General features: G+C 34.9%; 2 protein-coding genes across 7 annotated transcripts in view; both read right to left on the reverse strand.

Moving 5' to 3' along the window:
- Sugt1 (SGT1 assembly cochaperone of MIS12 kinetochore complex) overlaps positions 1–13,771 on the reverse strand; it is a 36,988-nt gene extending 23,217 nt beyond the window's left edge. The window contains exons 1-8 of the mRNA XM_076872066.1: positions 13,621–13,771; positions 13,472–13,529; positions 7,853–7,943; positions 6,624–6,693; positions 5,538–5,608; positions 3,108–3,161; positions 2,630–2,646; positions 504–535 (exon numbers count right to left, since the gene is read on the reverse strand). Coding sequence (XP_076728181.1) covers positions 504–535; positions 2,630–2,646; positions 3,108–3,161; positions 5,538–5,608; positions 6,624–6,693; positions 7,853–7,943; positions 13,472–13,529; positions 13,621–13,658 — 431 coding nt within the window. The 5' untranslated portion in view covers positions 13,659–13,771. The remainder of the gene's footprint in view (positions 1–503; positions 536–2,629; positions 2,647–3,107; positions 3,162–5,537; positions 5,609–6,623; positions 6,694–7,852; positions 7,944–13,471; positions 13,530–13,620) is intronic.
- Positions 13,772–17,136: 3,365 nt separating this feature from the next.
- The window catches only part of Elf1 (E74 like ETS transcription factor 1), a 103,068-nt gene continuing 95,619 nt past the window's right edge, over positions 17,137–24,585 (reverse strand). For all 6 annotated transcript variants that reach the window (XM_076872661.1, XM_076872660.1, XM_076872656.1 and 3 more), the window contains exon 9: positions 17,137–18,969. In XM_076872661.1, coding sequence (XP_076728776.1) covers positions 18,366–18,969 — 604 coding nt within the window. In that variant the 3' untranslated portion in view covers positions 17,137–18,365. The remainder of the gene's footprint in view (positions 18,970–24,585) is intronic.

Raw genomic sequence — 24,585 nt, forward strand, 5'->3', positions numbered from 1 at the left:
AATGCCTTGTGATTCTGTTACAGTCCTAAGAATGCAAGTTGTACACATGGCTCATGAATAACAAAAAACATAATCAAAGACTTAGTAGTGTTTACTCATTATAATTGCTATCTTCAGCAATATTAACTTTTAGCTCATGTAGAAGGTTCCTATAAAAATTTTATTTCAAATATAAGATAGAGGTGAATTACAAATCCGTTAACCCTAATATGAGCTTATTATGTCATAAAACAAATTTAACTGAAAGATGTTCTCCTTTATGGGTGGAAAGGTGACATACTATGGCAACAGAGAAATGATTTAAATTTACTTAAGTAGAACATTAATACTAACCAGTAAACAGTCTTAAAAAATTAAGTTTTTCATAAGGCTATAACACTATTTTTAAAAGAAAAATTAAGAAACTTAAAACCACACTATAAGGACTCACTTATTAAAATATGGGCTCCCCTCCCCCTTTAAGCATATTTATCATGCATTGTTTTATGAAAAGAAACACTTACTTGATTTTTGACTGAGTCCGCTGGGATGCAGACTAGTTTTGTCAAGTTGAAAGAGAAAGATTTTTAAGTTAATTTAGCAATTGTATATTAAAATATACATACTATTAAATTACTCACTGCTCTATTTTTTTTTGATATGGAATAACTACATGAAAATTTTCTTCAAAGATAAAACATAGTATATGCATTATTAAATAATACTAGTCTTCACAAAAAAACAACATGTTGGCATTTTTATAATTTCATTAATTTAAATTTTTTAAAATATTTTTCTTAAAACATTTTAATAACAGAAAACTTTTCTAAAGGTATGAATGAAAAGGTTATTTATCCAAAATGTCCAGTCCTAAGATGAAGTAACTCCTAGCAACATTTTTAAAACTATTTTAAAGAAACAGTATAACATTCCAGTTTAAACAATGTAAAGACTGCTCTGAAAACCTATAAAGGAACCACTTCCATGGAGATTTCCAAATAACCTCAAACTCCATTTTGTGACCTTTCTCCAACAGACATATCATCAAGAAACAAAGTAACTCTTGTCCAACACCTACTTTCCTAAACTATGCCTGCACCTATTAAAACTAAATCTAAAGACTTGTCCTGGGTCTTAGGTAGCCTCTAAACTGACCCAAAACAAAAAAGGGAAGACAGGAGGTTTGGTATCAAGGAAATAAATAAAAACTACTTTAGAGGTCTGAATCTAACTCAGAATTACTCTTCAGTATAAAGGACTGAGAAAGAATGTGCATCTAGATCATATTAAGTAGAGAAACTAACCAAAACAGATTATTCCAGTTCATCCGGATACCAGGAAAAAAACCAGACTGAACCATGGCAGTAATAAAATGTGCTAAGTCTACATAACTTAACTCTGGACTAAATGTTTTTCTTCTTCTTCTGTTTTGTTTTTTTTCTTTTAATATTATTTTTTTAGTTGAAGTTGGACACTATACCTTTTATCTATTTATTTATTTTTATGTGGTGCTAAGGATTGAACCCAGGGCCTCCCACATGCTAGGTGAGCACTCCACTGCTGAGCCATATCACAGCCCCCCCCCCACCTTTTTGTTTTTAATTCAAATGCCATTCTGCTGTTTGTAGCCCTAGCCTCAATCTTAAAATTATAAAACCTGAATTAAATTACTAGCAATAAAATAGAAAGTCGACTTTTAAAGACCTCTTCCAATTCATTCCCTACCTATCACACCTAGGAATATGGGCAAGCATGGATGTACAGGGATAGATAGCACTCACATTTGCAGATATTCAAAGCCCTTGTTACTATGCATACACGTATTTTGCCTGAAGCTCACAATAACCTGTGTGATGTAGAATAGTTCTTTCAGCTTCACTTTACACATGAAGAAATTTCAGGGAACAAGTGACTTTCTTAATGTCACAATGTAATTTTGAAAGATTGAGATGTAAATAAATCTTTGAGAATGTACAAAGTAACTCAAAATGTTAGGTAATTGCCCATAAAAAGAATTAGGAGCCAGATATAATGAAGCATGCCTATGATTCCAGCTATTCAGAATAGTGAAAAAGAAGAATCATTAAAAGGATCCTGAATCCTAAACCAACCCAGGAAACTTAGACCTTGTCTTTAGCCATGATTTAAATATATTACATATAAGCTTAAACTGATTAAAAAATAAAAATCTCTTAACTCTGCCATAATTTTTAATGACTGAAAAGACCTGAAGTTTCATGTCCAAAACAATGACAAACATTAACAATGAATAAGATAAATATAAGCATTTCCAATTTTACTTACCCTGTGTGTTTTAAGCCAACCATAACAAGTCCTACAAGTGAATCCAATTGTTTAAAACTAAATAAATGTGATGCCTCTTTAATAATAATGGCAGGAAATAATCATCATAATACTAAATTAATTTAATCTACACACTAAATTCATTAAAACAGCCAAATAACTTTCATGACTATAAACCTTTATAATTATTTCATAAAAATGATTTTATTTCAATTGCTACAAGAACTACTATTTAAATCAAAGTGCTTAAATTTTTAACTGAGATCATCCCAATTGCTATCTCAAATTATGTCTGATACATGAAAATTAATATGAAGTAAAAAAATGAGGAAAACTATGGACTTACCACCTCAGATTCTGACCCTATAAAACATAAAAATGGAAACATTCTCAGACAACAGTGCATCTGTAGGCAGTTACATAATTTCTGTAGCACAAATATACAAAGAATGCCAATTCTCTGTATCTTTCAAATAAAAAACTGGTTTAATTTTGCATCCTGGAGTCACGTTAGACGCCTTATTTCTAAGGAGTGCTATTCCAATTTTACATGCTAGGCACGCACTCGACCACTGAGCTACAACCCCAGCCCTCCTTCAGTCATTTCTTAGTAATATCATGATATATTGCACAGAAATTCATTCAAATCTCCCTTTCAATAAAAGAAAGTAAGCAAACATCAACATATCATTAGAAATCAATATCTAAGGGACTATGTACTACTTATAGAGATTAAAAATAATATTTGTTCAAACCAAAACATTTGAAATATTTACTACTATTTTGAATTGAAAGACTATGGGAAGTCTATATAACATACTTACCATTCAGAGCTTCTTGACACCTTTTAATCCAGGCAATGAAATTAGCACCTGCACCTACAAAGAAAAAACTAACTATAACATCATGCATCTGTACAATATAACATATTCATTTAACAAATACGTAGGGAATATCTACTATGTCTCAGGCAATGTTCTAGGCACTAGGGATTCAGCAATGAAAAAAGACAAATACACCTACCATATGTAGCAGAGCACCGCAATCCTAATATTTTTACTATAAACTTACCAATACATTCAGTTATTCACCTGGAAAATTCTGCTTTGTATGCTAGATTAGTTTTAACTACAGCTGAACTCATTCATTTCTCAGGTATTTATAATCGACATTTTGTCCCACCTCCCTTCTCTTAAAGAAACATCCTCTCACCCAACAAAATCAGACCCGAATCAGATTCCCAATATGCCATCAAACACGGTGGGGTGGAGACCTAGTAACCGGCAACTGGGATGAGGTTGAAAAGCCTCTCCTAGCCCCAGCCTGCTCTTCAATGCAGACATCTATTCTGTCTACTCTCTCTTAGGGACTTTACTTGTTGTCATGCCTTTCGTACTTATACTTTGTGAAGTTCTGTTATGTCTCCAAAATTTACATGGCAATCAAGAGACTATATACACAGCAAACTATATAAAGGTAACAATGTGAAAGTATACATAAAAGCAAATTATTCTTGAGACCCAGAACACTGAAATCTAACTAGTCATAGTCCCTACTAAAAAGGCTGGGGATGTGGCTCAGTGGTAGAGTGCTTGCCTAGCATGTGTGAAGTACTGGGTTCGATTCTCAACACCACATATAAATAAATTAATAAACAAAACAAAGGTCCATTGACAATTTAATTTTTTATATATAAATATAAACAAAAATATTAAAAGTACTCTACAAATTCAAGGTAACTTCAGGCAAGACCTGAAAAATGACAAGCAGTAAAACTTAAAATTTCCTAATTTAATTTATAAAAGAAATTAAACTACAGATGCCTTAATAAAAATTTTAAATACACATGCTATATTCTAGGGAAAGGTGTATCAAAACCCTATGAAGGGCTGGGACTGTAGCTCAGGGGCCGAGCACCGGTCTAGAATGTGAGGCACTGGGTTCCATCCTTAGCAGCACATAAAAATAAACAAATAAAATAAAGACATTCTGACAATCTACAATAACAAAAAATAAATAAAATAAAATAAGAACCCTATGGAATAACCTATTATTCAAATAATTAGTAAATTAAACCAAGCTTCCCATCATATAAAGGGAGGGGAAAAGGTACAAAGCTTAGAAATGTAGAGGATGACTCTTGTCTCTTTAGGTTTTCCAATATTTTATCAAAGTATTAGACAATTAGACTCTTTAAAAACTTGCTAAGAACAGACATGCTGACTTGCTTATTGAATAAACATAATTCATGTACCAAAATTGGAATAAGCAAGTTTAAGAACAACTATTAGTGCCCAGATCCCTTTCTAATTCTGTATTTTTCACTTGCACAGCTGGATCCAAAATCCTTTTTTCTGAGTAGGTATATAGCAGAAAAGCAAACGTTAAAGTTGTAAATTTTTTAAAAAATATAATACTTTAGAGGAGAGTTTCTCAACCTCAGCACTGACATTCTTTATGGTGGGGGGCTGTCCTGTGCATTATAGGATGTTTAGTAGCCCTCCTGACTTCTAGTAACTAGACAATATGAGCATAATCCCCATCTACCAATCATAATAATAAAAAAAAATCTTCAGACATTGGCAAGTCTCTCCCAGGAAGCAAAACTATCACTAGATTAAAAAAAAAAAAAAATGCTTTAGAGACTTGTGATAATACTCTATTGTAAGATATAGTAAGTACAATCAGAATTAGGCAGTCTGTAATTATTATACAAGATTACTTACAACCCATTATCTTTCAATATTTTTACAGACTTTTAAATTTTCAGCTCTCACAATTTGTGTTCACAGAATACATAGCTGTGATAATGTACATATTCCTCTCAAAAAGATGATATGTTTAAGAACTCAAACACTCTCAAAGGTCCATATTTCTTCTGTACCCTCTCAGAATTTACTCAAATTTACACTTCCATAAAGGTCATATTTTCAGATTTCCCATCTTTGCAATCTTAATAACGTAAAAATGAACAAACTTTTGAACAAGACAACTTTTCCATTAGAAAAAAAAAAATAAATAAAGCCAAATTCAGTATGGAGAGAATACTCAGTATTTAGTTTGACTTTTAACTGTAAGATTTATCTGTGATTTAAATGCTAAAGAAAGGCCAATTTAATCCATTTTAAATGCCTTCAAAGTCTGTAATGAAGAAAAAAGGTGTTGCCTTTCTACAATTGAAATTAATAAAATTCAGCTATGGTATTTAAGATATACAAATGACAGATTAGTTTGAGTATAACTCTAATACTTACTATCTAATTTCTGTCCTTCTGTAAAAGTTTCTAGAGCAGAAGCATAGTTTTTTTCATGGTATTCACATATCCTGCATGGACATATTAAGAGCAAATTAACACACGTATCAGATCATAGAAAACAGTCCCCTTTCTAAATAAAAATTTCTTAGTATTCTCTACTGTTAGAAGGTTTCTTTTTTTGGGGGGAGGTGTTCAAAGATTGAACACAGGTGTGCATTACCACTAAGCTACATTCGTAGACCACCCCCTCCTTTTTATTTTGAGACAGGGCCTCACTAAGTTGCTGAGACTGGCCTTGAACTTGTAATCCACCTGCCTCAGCCTCCCAAGATGCTGGAAATACAGGCCAGGGTCAAACCACCAAAGAGAAAGAATTTAAGTATATGCTAATGAGCCAAGAGATTTTCTAAATTACTGTAACATCTAGTATAACTCTCATTAAAATTCAATTTTAAAATTCACTTCACAAGGATTTTAATTGTACAAAATTGCTCATTTCAAAATATACAAAGAAATTAATTCTTAAATATTAAGTCCCATTTGTAACAGAAAAAAACTGGGTTTAAAAAATAAAAATAATGGCTGGGGTTATGGCTCTGTGGTAGAGCACTTGCCTAGCACGTGCGAGGCCCTGGTTCTATCCTCAGCACCACATAAAAATAAATAAAAATAAAGGTATTGTGTCCAACTACAACTAAAAAAAATAGATTAAAAAAAATTTTTTTTTTTCCTAGCATTTGTAGCCCATTCAGCTTGGCTGGGGAACAGGATGTTCTCTAGTCAGTTAAATACCATAAATTCCAAATGATAAACAAAAATGGAATGTGAAATCTATCAGTTTCATCTATAAATTGCAGTTACTTCAATCGTCACTAATTTAAACACATCAAATATAAATCTCCTACTTTAGTTAACGTATTAGAACTGTTATATGTAAAACTGAATCAATTCTCAGCTGTAAAATGTATAAATACAGCATTTTACCATATATCTATACATAAAGTTTACAATTACTTCATTCAAAAAATGAAACACCTACTAGCTACAGTCCAAGCCCAACAAGAAGAATAGTTCATTACATACCCTTTTCTCATTATAGCAGTGGAATTATTTGGATTGAGTTCAAGGGACCTTTTTACATCAGCAACAGCATCTGTATATAAAAAGAAAAGTTTTTTTAAAAGCCAGTCATTTACAGATCTAGCAAATACTACACACTAGAATCAGTCTTATACTCTTAAGTTCCCGGAAAGGCATACAGTTTTATCTGTTGGATGGTTTTGTTGTTGTTTTCCCAGTGCTAGAGATAGAATCCAAGGCCTCACACATTGCTTACAAGCTTTCTACCACTGAGTTACATCTCAGTCCCAAATGGTCTTAAATTGGGAAAGTTTATTTGAGATGAAATTCAAGTAAGTATTACCTTCATAAATTTCTTTTGGTCTAATATTTAGCTTCCTTCTTAAAGCTCTTCCATTAATAAAGCTCTATGTCACAAAGCCATTTTCACATCAATAGTATTTATGTAATGTAGCTTAAGATATTAATTCTTCTCTATGGATTCTCAATCAGAATTTTTTTTTGGGGGGGGGAGGGATACTGGGGCTGAACTCAGGGACACTTGACCACTGAGCCATATACCCAGCCCTATTTTATATTTTATTTAGAGACAAGGTCTCACTGAGTTGCTTAGCACCTCGCTTTTGCTGAGACTGGCCTGGAACTCACAATCCAGGCTGTCTCAGCCTCCCAAGCCCCTGGGATTACAGGTATGCAACACAATGCCCACCCTCAATCAGAATTTTTTTAAAAAGTTACACAATACATAAATACATTCTTTTTTATTAGAAAAAGGAAAAGAGCATTTCATTTAAATACTGTGAAATAATACCATTTTTATTAGTATATCCAATGACTATAATTGAAATTTATACAAATTCTCTACCCACCGAAGAGACACACTTAACAGTTAAACAGGTGTTTCTCAATATAATGTTTGTCAAACTGTGGCTACTTTACTGATTGTTGTGAAAGACCAACTTAAAAATTGTATGATGGGGTGGGGTTGTAGCTCAGTGGCTGCGCGTTTGCCTTGCACGCATGAGGTACTGGGTTCGATCATCAGCACCACATTTAAAAAAAATAAATGAGTGAAATAAAGATATTGTGTCCAACTACAACTATAAAATAAATATTTAAAAAAAAAAACCCTCAAAAATTTCCTCAACTTTTTTGGATTCAGTTTGTTTTAGACAAAATTTATGAGTAACTGATAGAGAAGAGACAATAATACACTTCATAAGAGAAGTTACCACAGTAATTCCCAAGGAGAATGTGACAATAAGCTCTTTGACAATAATACTGTTCATCATCTGGTTTCTGTTCCAAAGCCTTAGTCAGCTCCTACAAATAAAAATGTTGAGTGTTAATAAATGTTTTTTAAAGCCACTGAATTCTAATTAAAACATAACTTTTAACCAACTAACCTATTATTACAAGCTATTTGAAGAAAAGAACAGGAAACAAGTTGGGAGCTCTTCCTTGTAAAGTTGATCAACCTTTCCTTCCCTTTCCCCATTCCATGCTCAAAGAACACAATGTAATGTAACATTTATGTAAAGCACTTAGCAGTTTCTGGTATACAGTAGAAACTTAAAAATTATCCCCCATTTATTCTGAAAAATTTAGTTTGTATACTTCGACCAGCACAGAATTTCTCCAAATTTGGGGAAGACTCAAAGATCATACAGAATTTGAGATGCCTAGAAAATGGGAAGATATCCAATTTTAAAAATAAACCATTGAAGTTAAATCTAGAGCTCAGAGAGGTTAACAGAATCAATAAATACAAAATTAAGCTTACCTGGCCCTGTCCTATTCTCTGTAAATGCCAAAAACCCTGAATGATTACACTGTTTCAAGCCCAGATAGACTCTCACAGATAGCTAGTGTCAACTGACCAAGAATTAGTATTAGAGAAATTAAACTTTTAACACCTTTGATAGTCACAACATATAGATGGTAGCTGGAAAAATAACTACATAGGAAAAGATCTCTCAATTAGTAAGATCAAGGACAACTACAGACAAATAGAAACACTTCATTCTCTGCCCACTGCCACCACCAGCCCCTAGACATTTGGTAAAATGCCTCTGCATTAACAAAGTCATGTATACTACAGAATCAAAAAACACTTAAAACGGGCTGGAGGTGTGGCTCAAGCAGTAGCGCGCTTGCCTGGCATGCGTGTGGCCCGGGTTTGATCCTCAGCACCACATACAAACAAAGATGTTGTGTCCACCGAAAACTAAAAAATAAATATTAAAAATTCTCTTTCTCTCTCCCTCTCTCTCTAAAAAAAAAAAAAAAACACTTAAAACCAAACACTTTTTAACATCTTAATTTGTTGGTCCAACCAGTAATGATAATCAGATCTTGCTACTATGTCTCTGCACAAAACTCTCCAACACCTTTCTAGCTGACTCAGCAAAGGTCAAGTTCTTCCAGAAGGCCCCCATCCTTGATAGGATTCCCTGCATCTCTCTAATTTGCCTCTTACTACCCTCCCCCTGGGGCTCTTCCCTTCCAACCACAATGACCTCAGTAATGAGAAATGAAGCTCCTCAATTACCTCAGTAACTAGAATGCACCTCTCCCAGATGTGCAGAGAATGCCTTCCCTAACTTCCTAGTTTGTGACCAGACAGCCAAAGACAGGATTAAATCCAGGGCTTTCTGACTCTCTTAACCACAAAACAACACTGCCTCTTAGTTACATGTTTTTACTCCTTGTTGCAAAACTATCAGGAATCTATCTGTATTGATGTATTCTAATATTCTCAAAATTTCTAGCACCAAACTTTAAAACAATTTTGAAAGTAGCAGATAGGTTATTTATTTACTAAACTACATTTTCAACTCAAACTTCTAGCTTCTTCTCAGTAAGAAAACAGAAATATTACAGTCAAAAGACTTACAGATCATACTGATGATTGGATTAATTTTAAAAGTATTTTTAGAAAAAAAATAAAGTACTTTTAGAAGTATTACAGAAGAGACATAAGCCAGACACTAGGATGGGGAGAGAAGATTTGGGAAAAACACACACACACACCCCTTTTCTTTAAAAGTTAGAAAAATTTAGTTAAATGCTTCTGCATTTTAAAGCACCTCTGTAAATGACCTTTAAAACCATAATCCAATTTCTGGTTAAGGAGAACTGATTATGGTTATTCAGTTAAATAAGATAAGCAACTTAGACTGTTACTGAAAAAAAATTATCAAAAAACCACAGTACAAACTTTAAAGTCTGACACGCAAAAAAAAAAAAAAAAAACTTATAAAAGTTTTATTCATGATTTTATAAGATTTTAAAACTTATAAAATCATGAATAAAACAATTTGTCTTTTGAGTAAGCAACATACAATAAAACAAGGAAAAGTAAAGTTAAAATAATGATTTATGGTCTTTACATCTAACTTATGGCACATTTTTAGAGTTCTGTTTTTTTCTTTCTGTTCTTTTGACAATCACTGCTGTCTACTAGACTACAATGGGTCTAAGGAAGTAAAATAGATAAAGCAAGGTCTTCAGTGCCAAATTTGAATTACAGCAACAAAAGGCTATTATTTAGTAAAGATCTATGCTAAACACGGTAACATGTGCAGAGAAAACTAGTTAGTGGGCTGGAGCTGTGGCTCAATAGTGGAGCACTTGCCTCTCATGATTAAGGCTCCAAGTTCAACCCCCAGCACTGCAAGGGGAGAGAAAGTTATATATTAGGTCAGCAATTCACAAATCTCAACCCTAATATAGTCTGAACAAGAGAGAGGAAAACTCTCTTTTTAAGGCATTAAAATTACAGTTGGGCCAGGCATGGTGGCACACACCTGTAATCCCAGTGACTCAGGGCAGGAGGACTGCAAATTCAAGGCCAGCCTCAGCAACTTTGGGAGGACCAAAGCAACTTAGGAAGACCCTGTCTCAAAAATTTAAAAAGTACTGAGTGTAGCTTAGTGGTAAAGCATCCCTTGGATAAATTCCCAGTACCAAAAAAACAAAATCCCCAATAAAACTAACCTAGATCTACATGTGGCATCCAGTATGCAATTATTGAAAGCTACTGATTTTTCTCCTTGCACCTTTTCTCAGTCTTTCCTATATTCGGTTTTGCCCTTGTTTCCTTTGGCAAAGAATATAAAAATATTTGCCTCCATAGTCCTTAATTTTCTCAAAGTTATAAATAACACCAGTTACCGAATTCAATGCACTATCTAATTGATCATTTTGTGGCCCCTGACAATACTGACTAGGCCTTTCAATCTACTATTCTGCTAGCCTCTTTAAAGCTGTTTCCCTAAAACTCATTTATATTTAGTCTTCTCTCTAGCATATTTTCTGACCTAGCCAGTGTCGGAGCTTCACACATATTTTGATGTATGCTGGTGACTCAAGTCTACATTGAGCCTAGCCAGTGCTCCTGAGCAACATCCACATATAGCCAGTTCTCTGTAGACTTCACCTGAAATGTTCCAGAAACAATCCATATACAATATTCAAAGTTTAAATCATCCCTTCAAACTTATATTAAAACTGTCACTAAGTCTAGCGCATTTTTCATAAATAATTCCCCTCCAAGACCTCAATCACTGCCCTAGATTTCAACATTCACCTCTTTACAACTTCTCACTATATTTCTGTTATCCATTATCCCTGTGCCTCCTCCAATCTATTATCTACTTTGCTTTTAGAGCACGCATATTTCAGGTAATTTCATTTCTTTCAGAATTCTTCAGAGATCTGCATGATTATGGTAAAACTGAAAATCCTCAATGTCTTAAATGCCTGGCCTCTGTATTTGTGTAGCCTTTCTCCCAAAGGACTTGCCTCCTTATGTTGCATGATCTAACACTATTTGCATATTTTTTTCTGTTCCTACGAACTGCAACTTCCTCTGTACAAACTTGTGTGTTTTTACTTAATACATTTTTAATTGACAGAACAACTGTATATTTATGGAGTAAGATATGACATTTCAATAAATGTATACAATACATAATGATTAGATCAGGGTAACTGTTATTATCACCTCAGATATATGCCATTTCTTTATATTGGATAAATTCAAAATCCTCTCTACTAGCTATTCTGAAATATACAATTAACTGTTTGTAAACCAGTTACCCTACTGAGCTAGAGGACATCAGAAGTTCTTCCCCTTACCTAACTGCCCCCCCATACCCACTGTCCATCCTCTCCATGTTTTATTCAATCTAGCTATTTATTTATTTATTTATGGTGCTGAGGATCCAACCCAGTGCTTCACATGTGCTAGGCAAGCACTCTACCACTGAGCTACAGCCCTGGTCCTCTCTCTGTTTTTTTAAACCCCACTAGTCAGTTTCTATCCTGCTATGCTCTTATTGTACTTCATACAAAAGCCCATTACAATAGTTATCTTATATTTTAATAATCTGATGACTTGTCTGTCCACAAGACTGTAAAATCCCTCATGGTAGTCTTTTCTTCTTTAGAGTCTTGGCCCCCAGGAGAACATTCAGCACTAATAAATGTTGTTTGGTGACTGAAAGAAAAATGTGAAACAATTTACGCTACACAGCCCCTTTCTTCCTTATTCCTGATTGGATGGTCTTGGGTAAAACATACTCATTTTTTTGTGGAGCAGGGAAGGGGGCTGGGAATTGAGCCCGGGGTCTCATATATGCTAGGCAAATGCTCTACCATTAAGTACAGCTTTTGACCAAATATACAGATTTTAACCAATATGATAGCAAGTGACCTGAACCCCAAAATGCCTGCTAAAGTAGCCCTTGGGGAAACAGACTAATATTCAGCATCAATGTTCTGGACCTACTTATAGTTACCAATTATTTAATAATTTACATTTACCCGTTCCTCTTTGTGAGGGCATCTCAAGGTTAAGAAATAACATTTCCTCCTAATATAGCTGGATTTATTTCATGATCACCCTCCTTTTACTCAAAAGTTTCTGATTTCAGGTCTGTGGTGGGTCCCAAGAATATGCATTTCTAACAAGATGATACTGCATTTGATCTGAAGACCACACTTTTGAGAATGAATGTTCTCTAGCAGTAGACCAAAAGTACAGTGTAGCAAAATTCTTTTAGAAGTCATACTAGGAAAGAAAAGGTTCTCTTGCCTGGTATTGCTAACCTAACTTGTAACATAACTTGAAAGCAAGAAACTCCTGGCTAAGATGTTGTGAACTACAGCAGCATGGCTGTAGCTTAGGCTCTATTTAATTGTTTTTATTGAACTCTTAACACTTTTACATTCCTTTACAACTTCATGGTCTTCCAGAGTGCAAAAACACAAAGTGCTAACTTAGTCCAGTACATAAAGAGAACCGATCCACAACAATCACTTCTTGTACACTGCAACTCGAAAAAAATATTTATCAACAAACGAATTAATAATGAGCCTTACAGGACATCTGTAAAGTTTTAGGGACATATGGGAAAAGGCTTTTGTTCTAGTATACTGAGTTCATACAGACGCTTAACACTGAGCCTGTTATGTAAGAATGGCAAGGATGACAGTCAAATGAAATAATATCATCAAGCCCAAATTTCACTTTTTCCTATAGGCAGAAATGCCATTTAAAAAAAGAAAAGAAGCTTCTCTGAAACCAACTATGCCCCCACGAAATAAATCAGAGAAGGTGTTTTTTCTCAGGAACTGCGGGGATGCAGGATGCAGGAGTCCGGGAGAAGAGTAAGAGCAGGGGTCTGGCCCAAAAGGGTCCGTGTGGGGCTGAGAAATGAAACTGAGGATCTCAATACTGAGGTGGAGACACAGTAAAAACTTTAGCCTCCGTCCCGAAAAGGCAATGCTGGGAAGAGGAGGGGTTAAGCCAGAACAGAGCGGAGGAGAAAGAAATGGTCTCTCACCTCTAACGCCGCCTGGGGATCCTCTTCGATCAAAGCATCTGAAAAGCACTGGAAAAACCTGCCGGGAAAACAACGACTTCAGCAGAGCTCGCTAACCAAAGAAGGGGGGGCGTTTAAAATAAACAACAAAGGAAAAGGAAAACACGCACCGCTGAGCTGTTGCAGGTTCTGCTGCGGCCGCCGCCATCCCTAACAGCCACTGTCGCTACCGCGGGAGCTGCTACTACCGCAGTTACCAGGACCGCCGCCGCCCACGGGGGAAACTTCTGGAGAAACACCAACCGAGCTTCCGTCCTAAGTAGCCAACGAGCAGGCACGCAGCGTGCGGCTGGGGGAGGGGAGGCGACCAGCAGGCGCAGGGCCAGCTGGGAAAGTGGAGGACCGGTTGTCGCCGCCGTGTTTGGGGTCCCGTGACCAGCTCTGACAGTCCCTCCCCTCTCCCTGGAAGCCATGGTTACCGAAGCCACCAGCACACTCATTTGCTTTTTCTTCCTCCATGTTCGCCCAAACCCCGCCAGCACTCTAAGAAAGCCTTCCGGAATAGTCTTTCAGAAGCACTTTTGTAACGCACTGTTATCCCTCATGAACTCTTGGTGATTGGAGCGTATGCATGTCTGTTAATAACACAAATTGCACTGACATATTTTCACTGAAGTTCTCATCATGGTTACAGCCGAAGCCCAACCTCTCGTGAGCCGTGACGTCATTCGCGACTGCGAGTGTTTTTCCGGGAGCAGAGTCCCGGATGGCGCGTGGATTCTCGCGATCTTTTCGCTGAGTACTCGAATGGGTAGAAACTCGCCGGAAGTCGTTTTGGTCCTAGAGAGGCGACCGAGGAAAACTTATTCTTCCTGGGCGTGTGTGTCTATCAGTCTGTGGCCCAACCTTTCTTCCTAGTCGGACCAAGAACAATCTTTTCAATCCGAAAACACCCAAGGGAGGAAAGTGGCCTAACATTGTCTCATTGTTGCTTTATTTTCCAACCCAGTTAGCCAAGCCCTCTTCCACCGTTCTCTGGCCCAAGTACATCTAACTAGGAAGCTTCCAACAAGTTTCACGGGACGGGGTTAGAATGGGGAACTGGAGGGAGAGTGAGAGGCACTGTAGATTTAAGTAATTTGAGTGTCTGGTACATCCATAGTCCACACTAAACTCCGAGTCTCAAAGATATTAATGCCTTCAAGAAGTTTAAATCCGTTTTGTTCTAAGCGGTAGAATGAAAGAAGTGATAACAAGGCGCACTTAGCTGTAAGACTACAAAGTTAACTTCCTCAAAGACTAACTTTGATAAGGGAGCTCGTCCTTGAAAGATGAGAGTCGATGAAAGGAGGGAAAAGGCAATTAATTCAGACAAAAACAATGTGTTTGAAAACATAATCGCTAAAATTTGAATTTAAATTCAGTCAGAGAAACTAGAGCTAGATCTTAATGGGCAAGGTGTGGTATGCCAAGAAACATGGGTGTTAACTCTCCTGGCCAATTCATTATGAGATTTTTTCTTAATCTGCAAAGTCATCAATCGATTTGCATTTTTTAGGTAAATTATTTGTATTGTGAAGGAATGATTAAAGGGACAAGGATAATAGTTGTTGGGAAATAACACTTAATATAGGTCAAAGAAATGATTTCTAACCCACCCTAGAGTAGGAGAGGGAAAGTATGAGTGCAGATAATCTTGAGATAAAACTGCCAGGACTTGCCAGGCACAGATGGTGGAGCAAGCCTATAATCCCAGCCATCTTGGGAGGCTGAAGCAGGGGAATTGAGAGTTCAAAGCCAGTTTCAGCAAAAGCAAGCCCTAAGCAACTCGTGAGACCCTGTCTCCAAATAAAACACAAAATATGGCTAGGGATGTGACTCAGTGACGAATGCCCTCGAGTTCAATTCCTTGTCCATCCCCCCCCCACACACACACACACAAACACAAAAAGAAAAAGATATGAATTGAAAGGGAAACAAGTTTTTGGTTTGGGTAATTGGTGAAAGATTATACCAGTAGCTAAATTATAAAACTGAAATGAAGCAGATTTGTACAGAGAGGTGAAGAGTATTCATTTGGATATAAAATTTTGGAGTTCACAGCATACACTAAGAAATGAAGACCATAATGATGAGACCTTTTGAAATCTTTTACATAACCATTTTTTTTGAAGTTTTCTTACCGGTTTATAGTAGTTCATATGGTTTAGAATGGAGTCATTTATTCGATACATCTATTGCAGATATATTCTGTTGTCTTTCATCCTCTTAATATGTGTAAAAATGTAATCCAGCTTGTATGTTCAGTGCCTTTTTGTGTCTCATTTAAATCTTTCCCTACACCAAACCTGTGAAAATACTTTTTTCTAGATGCTTTTACTTTTCATGTTTACTACCCATCTTGAATTAATTGTGTTAAAGGTATGAGGTTAGGGTTTAAAGTTCATTTTCTCTCCCAAAGGAATATCCAATTGATCCAGACACATTTATTTAAGTTTTTCATTTCTCCTTATTTAAATTGTATAGCACCTCTGTTGTCATATGTAATGTTGAAGCCACCATCTTGGAATCGGAGTTCTAAAACCTGCCAGTACCTTGATATTGAACTTCACATTCTCCAAAAATAAATTTATGTTTATTGTAAATTATATACTCTTAGGTATTTGTTTTAACGACATAAGTAAACAAAGACACTGTACTTATATTGTGATTTATGCAGTGAAAAACTGCAATACTAGTCTCGTTAAAAAGATTTTATTGGCCTGGATTATAATATATCAATATTATATACTCTTAAAAATCATTTTAGAATAATTAGAATGAGAAAATAAGTGAAAGTTACTGCTGGGTATAGGTATTGAATTACAATTTTATTTATATTTTTCTTAATGTTTTCCAAATTTAGCAATTAAGTTTCTAATTAAAAAACTTGTTTTGGGCTGGGGATATAGCTCAGCTGGTAGAGTGCTTACTTTGCATGTACAAGGCCCTGGGTTCAATCCCCAGCACCACACACACACACACACACAAAAAAAAAAAAAAAACTTGTTTTTTACAAGTGTGTTTAATATTGTTGAGAATATTTTATTGTTACCCGATTCTTGGAGCTTGGGTGCTATGGTTTGAATGTCTGTAACTGTTAAGAGGTAGAACCTTTAAGATTATCATCATCAGAGTAGATCTGTTATAAAACCAGCCCCCTTTTCTGCTTTCTGTCATGAATGACTCAAGAAATGCCAGTATCATACTTCCTGGTCTCCAGAACTGTGACAAGGATCCCACCACCACCACCCCACCCCGCCCACCCCATACAGGGATTGAACAGGAAAGGCCCTCTACATCCCCAGCTCCAACCCTCAACCCATTTAAAAAAAAATATTTGACAGTTGCCAAGACTGATCCTTCTGCCCCAGTCTCTGAAATTTCTTAAATTTCCACTGCACCCACCTGAGAAATAAATTTATATATATATATAATCATTTAGTAGTAACACTGTAAATACTAGCCAACAATCTCTGTACACTTGTTAAGAAATTTTTGCCCAAAAACAAATATTGAGAATTTCACGATTTATTTAATAAACCAATTAAAGATACAAAAAACGTTTAGAGGATTCCAAAATTTAAATTTTCATTTAAATACAAATTCACTTTATAATATGAAAACATATAACATTAGACCTCTAAACATGATTTTTTTCATCTACAAAATTTTTACTAGAAAAGTTTGCAGAAAACAATTTTTATTGTGACACTAAATGTACATTATTTACAGTTGAAAAATCTAAAAACTATTTCATTTCAGAAACTTGGATATATGTGTATGCAATTCCCTTCCCCTCTCCACCCCCAGTAAAAAATAATCCAAAATATAAAGCTATTATGCTTTTATAACAAATGACTACTCAAGCCAGATTAGCCCAAGACTCAAGTTGTTTTCTTGGTCTTTAAGAAAGTGCTTTGACTTTCTTAGAATAGCAGTATACCATTTAACACTCAGCAACAAAAGTTTACTATAATGGACCACAGTACACAGTGATCTAAATAATTAATGAAAAAAATTAGGATGAATTTATGGCAGATTTTATTGATAATAGAGTGAATTTTGTAGAGATCACTTATTTTTCTATAATATTTAAGCTATATTGCATTAGGAAATAACTTGATAATGTTTTAATTGATAATTTTAAAATATAGGTGTTAGAATAAAAATTTAAAACTAGAAGGGAAACTGGAGATCATTTACTCCTATGCGTCCCTTATGAGAACTGAGGCCCAAAAAGAATCAAGTGGTTTACATTGCCCAAGATTACACAGCTAACTAGGGGGAGAACCACTCTTAGGATGATATTTTATACTACTCTGCTGAAACAGGTTGAGCCATATCATGGGCATATTTCAATTTTTAATGTTACTTTTTCATAGTTTGTTATACAGTACAACCAACTAAAGTCAATCTAAGAGACATAATTTTAACAAAGAATAAGTTTCTTGCATTTTAGAGTCAAGACTTAACTTATACAAGTGGAATGAAAATACTTCCTATATAAATTTCCTGTTGCCTTACATTTAAGTAATGTATTTACAAAAGAATCAAAACAGCTAATACAATGTAAAATTAGAAAAGAAACTTTTAAAATGTTTATGGTATAACAACTGAAAAAAAAATCTCAAAAGGATGTCTTCATAGTATAAAATGCCTGTTCCTTCACAATTGAATTCTGAAACATTTGGAGAATAAAGAGAAACACTTGGGTTTTACTCCCTCAACTAACAAAATCAAAATTAACTCGATTATTTTTTTTAACAATCGCAAAATTAGGAACCTCTGTAGATTTATCTTAGAATCAGTTTACAGACAACTGAAAATGAGTTCAATTATAAAACAATCATCCATAAATCCTTTGGTACATTATTTAAAAAGAGTTGGGTTCCAGCAGTTCATTTTGTTTCATAGCTACCTGAGAGGCAAATCCATTGGTACTGGATACCACCATCACATAAGGTTGTGGCTGTTGCTCAGTTTTCTCAGTATCTTCTTTCAAATGATCTTCAATCTCCTTTTTTTCTACCTCCTGTATAAGAGTTTTTGTCTCTTGAGCTTTGATAACTGAAGTAATTACAGTGCCAGGAGGGTGAGCAACGAGTTGTGAACTTCGAGGAGAAAAGGTCACCACAGGTGTAGTAGCACTGAAGGACGGGGATGAAGTCATACTGACGGTTCCATTGCAAATGGACTGAACATTGCTAGTAAGAACCTGTTGTACATGGGCAGGGCTAAAGACAATTGAAGGAGGAGAGCCTGCCTTCTGTGATGGTAGCATAACATTTTCTTTCAGTACTGTCATGGGCTGTGATGATGGAATAGCTTGTAAAATAAATTTCTGAGATCCAGCACTGGCTGATGGATCTGTGCTGGCTATTACCGTTGTAAGTGGCACCGTTTGGAGTGTTACTGTGTGCAACTGCTGATTCCCAGGAGACACGACCACTGGAACTTGGGTTGGAGCCTGTATAGTCCTATTGAGATAACCAAATAAAAGTGAGACAACATATTCATTATTGAAACCTTAATGCTTGACAAGTCATCCTGAAAAAATACAAGTCTGGCATTTCAAATGCTGTTTCCCATATTTCTTACACAGAATAATAAACATCATGCCAGGCATACATCATACATATTTTATCTCTGAAACCATTCATAATGATATCATCCATGAGTGCTATTTAAAAAAAAAAACCTCTGTATAAAGTGCCACATCAACACATCTGGCACACCAATTTTGGTGAGGAAGGAGGAGATATGGAAATGCTTAATAGTAAGGAAGTTAGGTACAAGCTATTGGGGGGGAAAAAACTGGGAAAGTTGGTATGGTGGCACCTGCCTGTAATCCCAGTGACTTGGGAGGCTGGGACAGGAGGATTGCAAGTTCAAGGCCAGCTTAGGCAATTTAAGGAGACCCTGTTTCAAAATAATAATAAAGGGTTAAGGATGTGGCTCAGTGGTAGGGTGTCCTGGGATCATTCCCCAATACCACAGCAAAAACAAAAAAGATTGAAGAAAAAACTAGAAAATTAAAATCAAATCTGATTCATTTTTTTAAATACTTACAGGATATCAATGTGCTCATCCATAATGATTACCAAACTTCATGATTTTCAATGTTTTTAAAATAACATATAAAGAGGCAAAATGCTCTATTAACTAAAACAAAATCCCTGTCTTAAATGTACATATGACAGAGTTCTTAGGATTTTAATAGCTCATAATTCATAGTATTTACATAAAACAAGTCAGGATTATAATTTATGAGAGTTCTTAGGCTGATAGCATAAAATAAGGTCAAGCTTTGACAAAAATAAAATAGGAGCATGTTTTAGCAATTTTGTAGGCCTAAATAATTTTCACAAATTTTAGTTACAGAGCTACAATTTAACATAATCTCATTTATTAAAAAGGTACATAAATGATATCATGAGGCAATATAACTTTAAAAGTTGACACCTGTGAAAGTTACAATTTGGGTCACTATAAAAAATAGGTGAAAAACTGCATCTGGATATCTACTGTCTTCTCTGAATTCTGTAAAGAATTTTATAAAAGATACTTAGCTGTTACTTTAAATGGCTAAATGCTAGTTTAGAGTCCCCATAAACTAGGTTATTAAAGCTAAATTTTAGTATGTTATAGTTATGTGGCCTGTCACATGTGAGAAATGAAATTCTTGAGAAAATAAATGAGATAGGTGGAAAGATGAAATAAAAACCCAGTACAACTTAGGGAGAACTTCAAAGTATAGGAAGACGCAGGATGACTAGAGCCTACCCATTCACGGGTGATAGTGATTCACAAATTCAGACTGCCACTCAAGTCATCATTGTAAGCATCAGTCTACAGCAGGATATTAACAGCTCTCTTGAAGGACAAAGCTAGAAGAGATCATGAGTGGGGTATAAAGGTATAAAGGTAGTAGGGTATTGATAGGTAGGCAGAATATGGCTGGGAATAAAGGCCAGATGAGCTAATACTAGGCAGGAATGGACAAACTGGGAGGAAACCATCACTTTGGGAGTCAGGGAGCTTTTCCAAAACACACTGTGTTCTTTGCCATTTATTTTCCCACCTGAATTGGATAACTTCGGTGGAATGAGAGTCTGAGTATGGTACCCTAGAGCCAGATACCATTTTAAAAATAAGGTCCCAAAAGGCTTTCCAGGACAATAGCTTACATACATGTACTACAGGTAAAACAGTACTTGGCATATAGTTAACACAGATTCTATAATATGTATAGCCTTGTCATGTTGTATAAACACATTTTCTCCATTTTACATGTAAAAAGAGGTTGAACAGCTTGCATAAGATAACCAATAAGATAAGAAAGAGACCATCTGACTGCAGACACTCTATGTGTCTATATAGAAACTGTATAGTCAGGCACTATTACAACATACTTCTACCTCTGGAGTTCTGAATAATTTCAGCTAAGATGAATATTTACAATTATATTATTAAACTACAGGCCATTTTAACTCTGTTATCTCTCCCCCTTTTCCTTCTCTAAGATATGGCAGAAACAATAATGTACTTTAAAATTGTCCACATTACTAATTAGGGCTACCATTAGGCAGTTAATGCTTTTGTTCAAATTTTTAAAAAATTTTATCTTTTAGTTATAGTTGGACAAAATACCTTCATTTTTATTATTTATTTTTTATGTGGTGCTGAGGATCGAACCCAGGACCTCACATGTGTTAGGCAAGTGCTCTACTGTGAGCCACAACCCCAGCCCCTTTTGTTTGAATTTTTAAAAGACAAGTCTTTTCTGGTTTGAGAAACTAGACTACTGTCTGTCAGAAAATACACATTATTATATATGATATATACAATGTAAATATGATGATTATTTGAACAAATTTTAAAACAAGTTTCACTAATAAAAAAATTCAAAGATTTAAGAATAAAATATTATAAACTCTTCCCCAACAACACAGAAATTTCTTTTTTTCCCCTTAATGGTTAAACTGTCAGCTATATCCCATTATATTATATAACAGAGTATATTTTAGTTACTTTTTAAAACCTTCCTAAGCTGCTTATAACCAACTGGTACCACAGTAATAATTTATAATTCATCAAAATTTCTGAGATGGGCTGGGATTGTGGCTCAGTGGTAGAGCACCTGCCTAGCATATGTGAGGCACTGGGTTTGATTCTTAGCACCACATAAAAATAAATGAATAAAATAAAGATCCATCAACATCTAAAAAATTTTTTAAAAATTTCTGAGGCTAAGAAAGATAATATAACTTTTGTTGAAGATCTACTAAGATACTGGGAAGTGATTATCACAACGACCTGTAAGTATTATGATCTTTATTCTACAAATGAGGAACCACTCAAAATATTTAGTTCATTTTCACATTTAATAACTGACAAGGCTGGCAGGTAATGCTTACCTTCTTCCCCTCTTCACCACGCTGCACTTAAGGTAAATTATAAACTGTACATGTATATAGACTGGGCAGGGGGGAGGTACAGGGGATTTAACCCAGGGTCTCTTTACCACTGCTACATCCCCAACCCGTTTTATTTTGAGACAAGATCTCTCTAAGTTGCTGAGGCTTGCTTTTAACTTGGGATCCACCTGCCTCAGCCTCCAAAACTGCCTGGATTATAGGCGTGGCCACCATGCCCAGCTACAAGACATTAAGACAAGTCAGGCATGGTGGAGCAAACCTGTAATCCCAGCTACTTAGAAGGCTGAAGCAGGAGAATTATAAATTAAGACCAGCCTCAGCAATTTAGCAAGATCCTGTCTTAAAAAAAAAAAAAAAAGGGAGCTGGTAGAGCACCCCTGGAATTCAATCCCCAGTATCCCCCCAAAAAGAAAGAAAAACAAGGCACTAAGACAAACTCTTAGTGCTTGAATAAATATTAGAGAAGAAGAAGTTAGGTTAGGTAGACTTCAAGTTTACCAATGGACAATTTTGTGAAAATATTTTATCAGAGATTTTTTTTTTATTTGCAGTACTGAGGACTGAACCTAGTGGCACTCTACCATTAATTACATCATAGACCATTTTGGAACAGGGTCAGTGGTTTAGTTTTGTTGTTTCTTGGACTAACATGAAGCCATAGTCAAATCAAAATTTGTAAAAACTAAACCCAAATGCTGTAAATCAAAAAAGTTTAATTGACTAAACATAGATAAATGCAATTTATGAGATGAAAATAAATGGGTGAAGGAAATACACTGAGATGCTACATGCCTCACTGTAAATAAATGACAGTTCATGTGATCTGTTATAAATCAGTAGGTAATGTGGCAAATCATCAAGCTCACTGCTTTGGACTAAACTGCTTGCATTAAAATGCTCTCTCCACCACGTACTAGATATAACCAAGCTCCTGCACCTCTGTTTCAGTTTCCTTATCTGTAAGATAGGAATTTCAGTGGCAGTGGTGGGGATTGCATACTAGGTAAGCACTCTGCCAAATGAACTACACCTCCAGCCCTTCAATTTTTTTTTAATTTTTTAAAATGTATTTATTTATTTATTTTGAGATAGAATCTTGCAAAGTTGCCCAGGAAGGACTTCAACTTTAAATACTCTTGCCCCAGCCTCCCAAGAAGCTGGGATTATAGGTATGCACTACTATGCCCAGCTAAAATGGGAATATCATTCACATCTCATTGAACTGTAAGAATTCTATATATCACTATATGTAAAGTAAAATATAAAAAGTTCTGCTTGTCAAATTCTTACTATAATAATTGAAAAATCTATATTTTAAATTGTAGATGTTCTACTTCCTCTCAACCACAATGAGAAAAATCTTTAAGAGGCCCCTGTTTTTATTAGTCATAAAAATGAGCAATGTAATCAAACTACTATTTATTTTCCCAGGATAATGGTTATTTAGAATAATATCTATTCTTATGAGTTATGGGTTGAAGCTATTTAGAGGTAAAAGTCAAGATAATCTTAACTTACTTGATAAATAGTAAAACAGAAAAAAAACAAGGTCATAAACTAATCTACAGAGAAAAGGCAAAGTGCTACCAATTTTTTAATCTAAGTGCATGGTAAATAGTATTTATTATACTATTTTGACTTTTCCACATTTTGAAATTTTTATAATAAAAGCTGGGTAATTATAAAATACAACTTCAAAAAATAAAATATCACTATCTTATTAGAAATTATTCTAATAAAAACCAATAATGTTAAAATTTCAGAGTGATATGTTCAATTTGCTTGAGGTTCATGCTCTTCAACTGAGCTATATCCCCAACTCTATTAAAGGTTAAACTGCTTGAAAACAAGTAGAATTTGGGGAAAGAAATAAAAGATAAAACCAAATGACAGAAAAAAATTTAAACATATATATGATTTTAAAATGTGAGTATATATACATATAAAGGAATGATTTACTACAATAAGAATGTAAGTTTTAACTTGAAAATGTTAAATTTTATATTGCTTCATTCTATAAATAGCCCATTTAAAAAACTCCTTATCCTAAAATGAGGGAAAAGAATGAATACATGCACTACTTCAAAATAAACTCTAAAATGTGAATGTTTAGGCACTAGGAAAATGATAATGAATAAAATATGGCTCCTACACAGCTAAATATGTAAGAGGCAGGCATTAAAATCAACTGAAATGACAGCTGTATGTAACAAACAGAAGATAGTATGGCCAGGCAATCAGCTTAAACTAGAGAACAAGAAAGAAGTATAAGAGGCTAAGAGTTGAGGTAACCAAAACTGGACATATTTTATGTGAACACGGATCTAATAAGAATTGCAAGAAAGCAATCTAAAAAAGCTAGTTTAGAAATGACTTGTAGTAATACAGGTTGCACATCCCTAATCCAAAAATACAAAATCCAAAGTGCTCCCAAATCTGAAACAAGTGGAAAATTCCTAACCTCATGTGACAGCTCACTGTCAAAATATTGTATAAAATTACCTTCAGTCTGTATGAATGAGATATATATATATAAAACATTAGTGAATTTGGTGTTTAGACTTGGTCCTATCCAAAATAAAGCTCTTTATGTATATGCAAATATTCCAAAATCCAATATAAAATTCAAAATCTGAAACACTTCTGATCTCAAAC

The sequence above is a fragment of the Callospermophilus lateralis genome, chromosome 12, assembly GCF_048772815.1.
Source record: "Callospermophilus lateralis isolate mCalLat2 chromosome 12, mCalLat2.hap1, whole genome shotgun sequence".
Lineage (NCBI taxonomy): Eukaryota > Metazoa > Chordata > Mammalia > Rodentia > Sciuridae > Callospermophilus > Callospermophilus lateralis.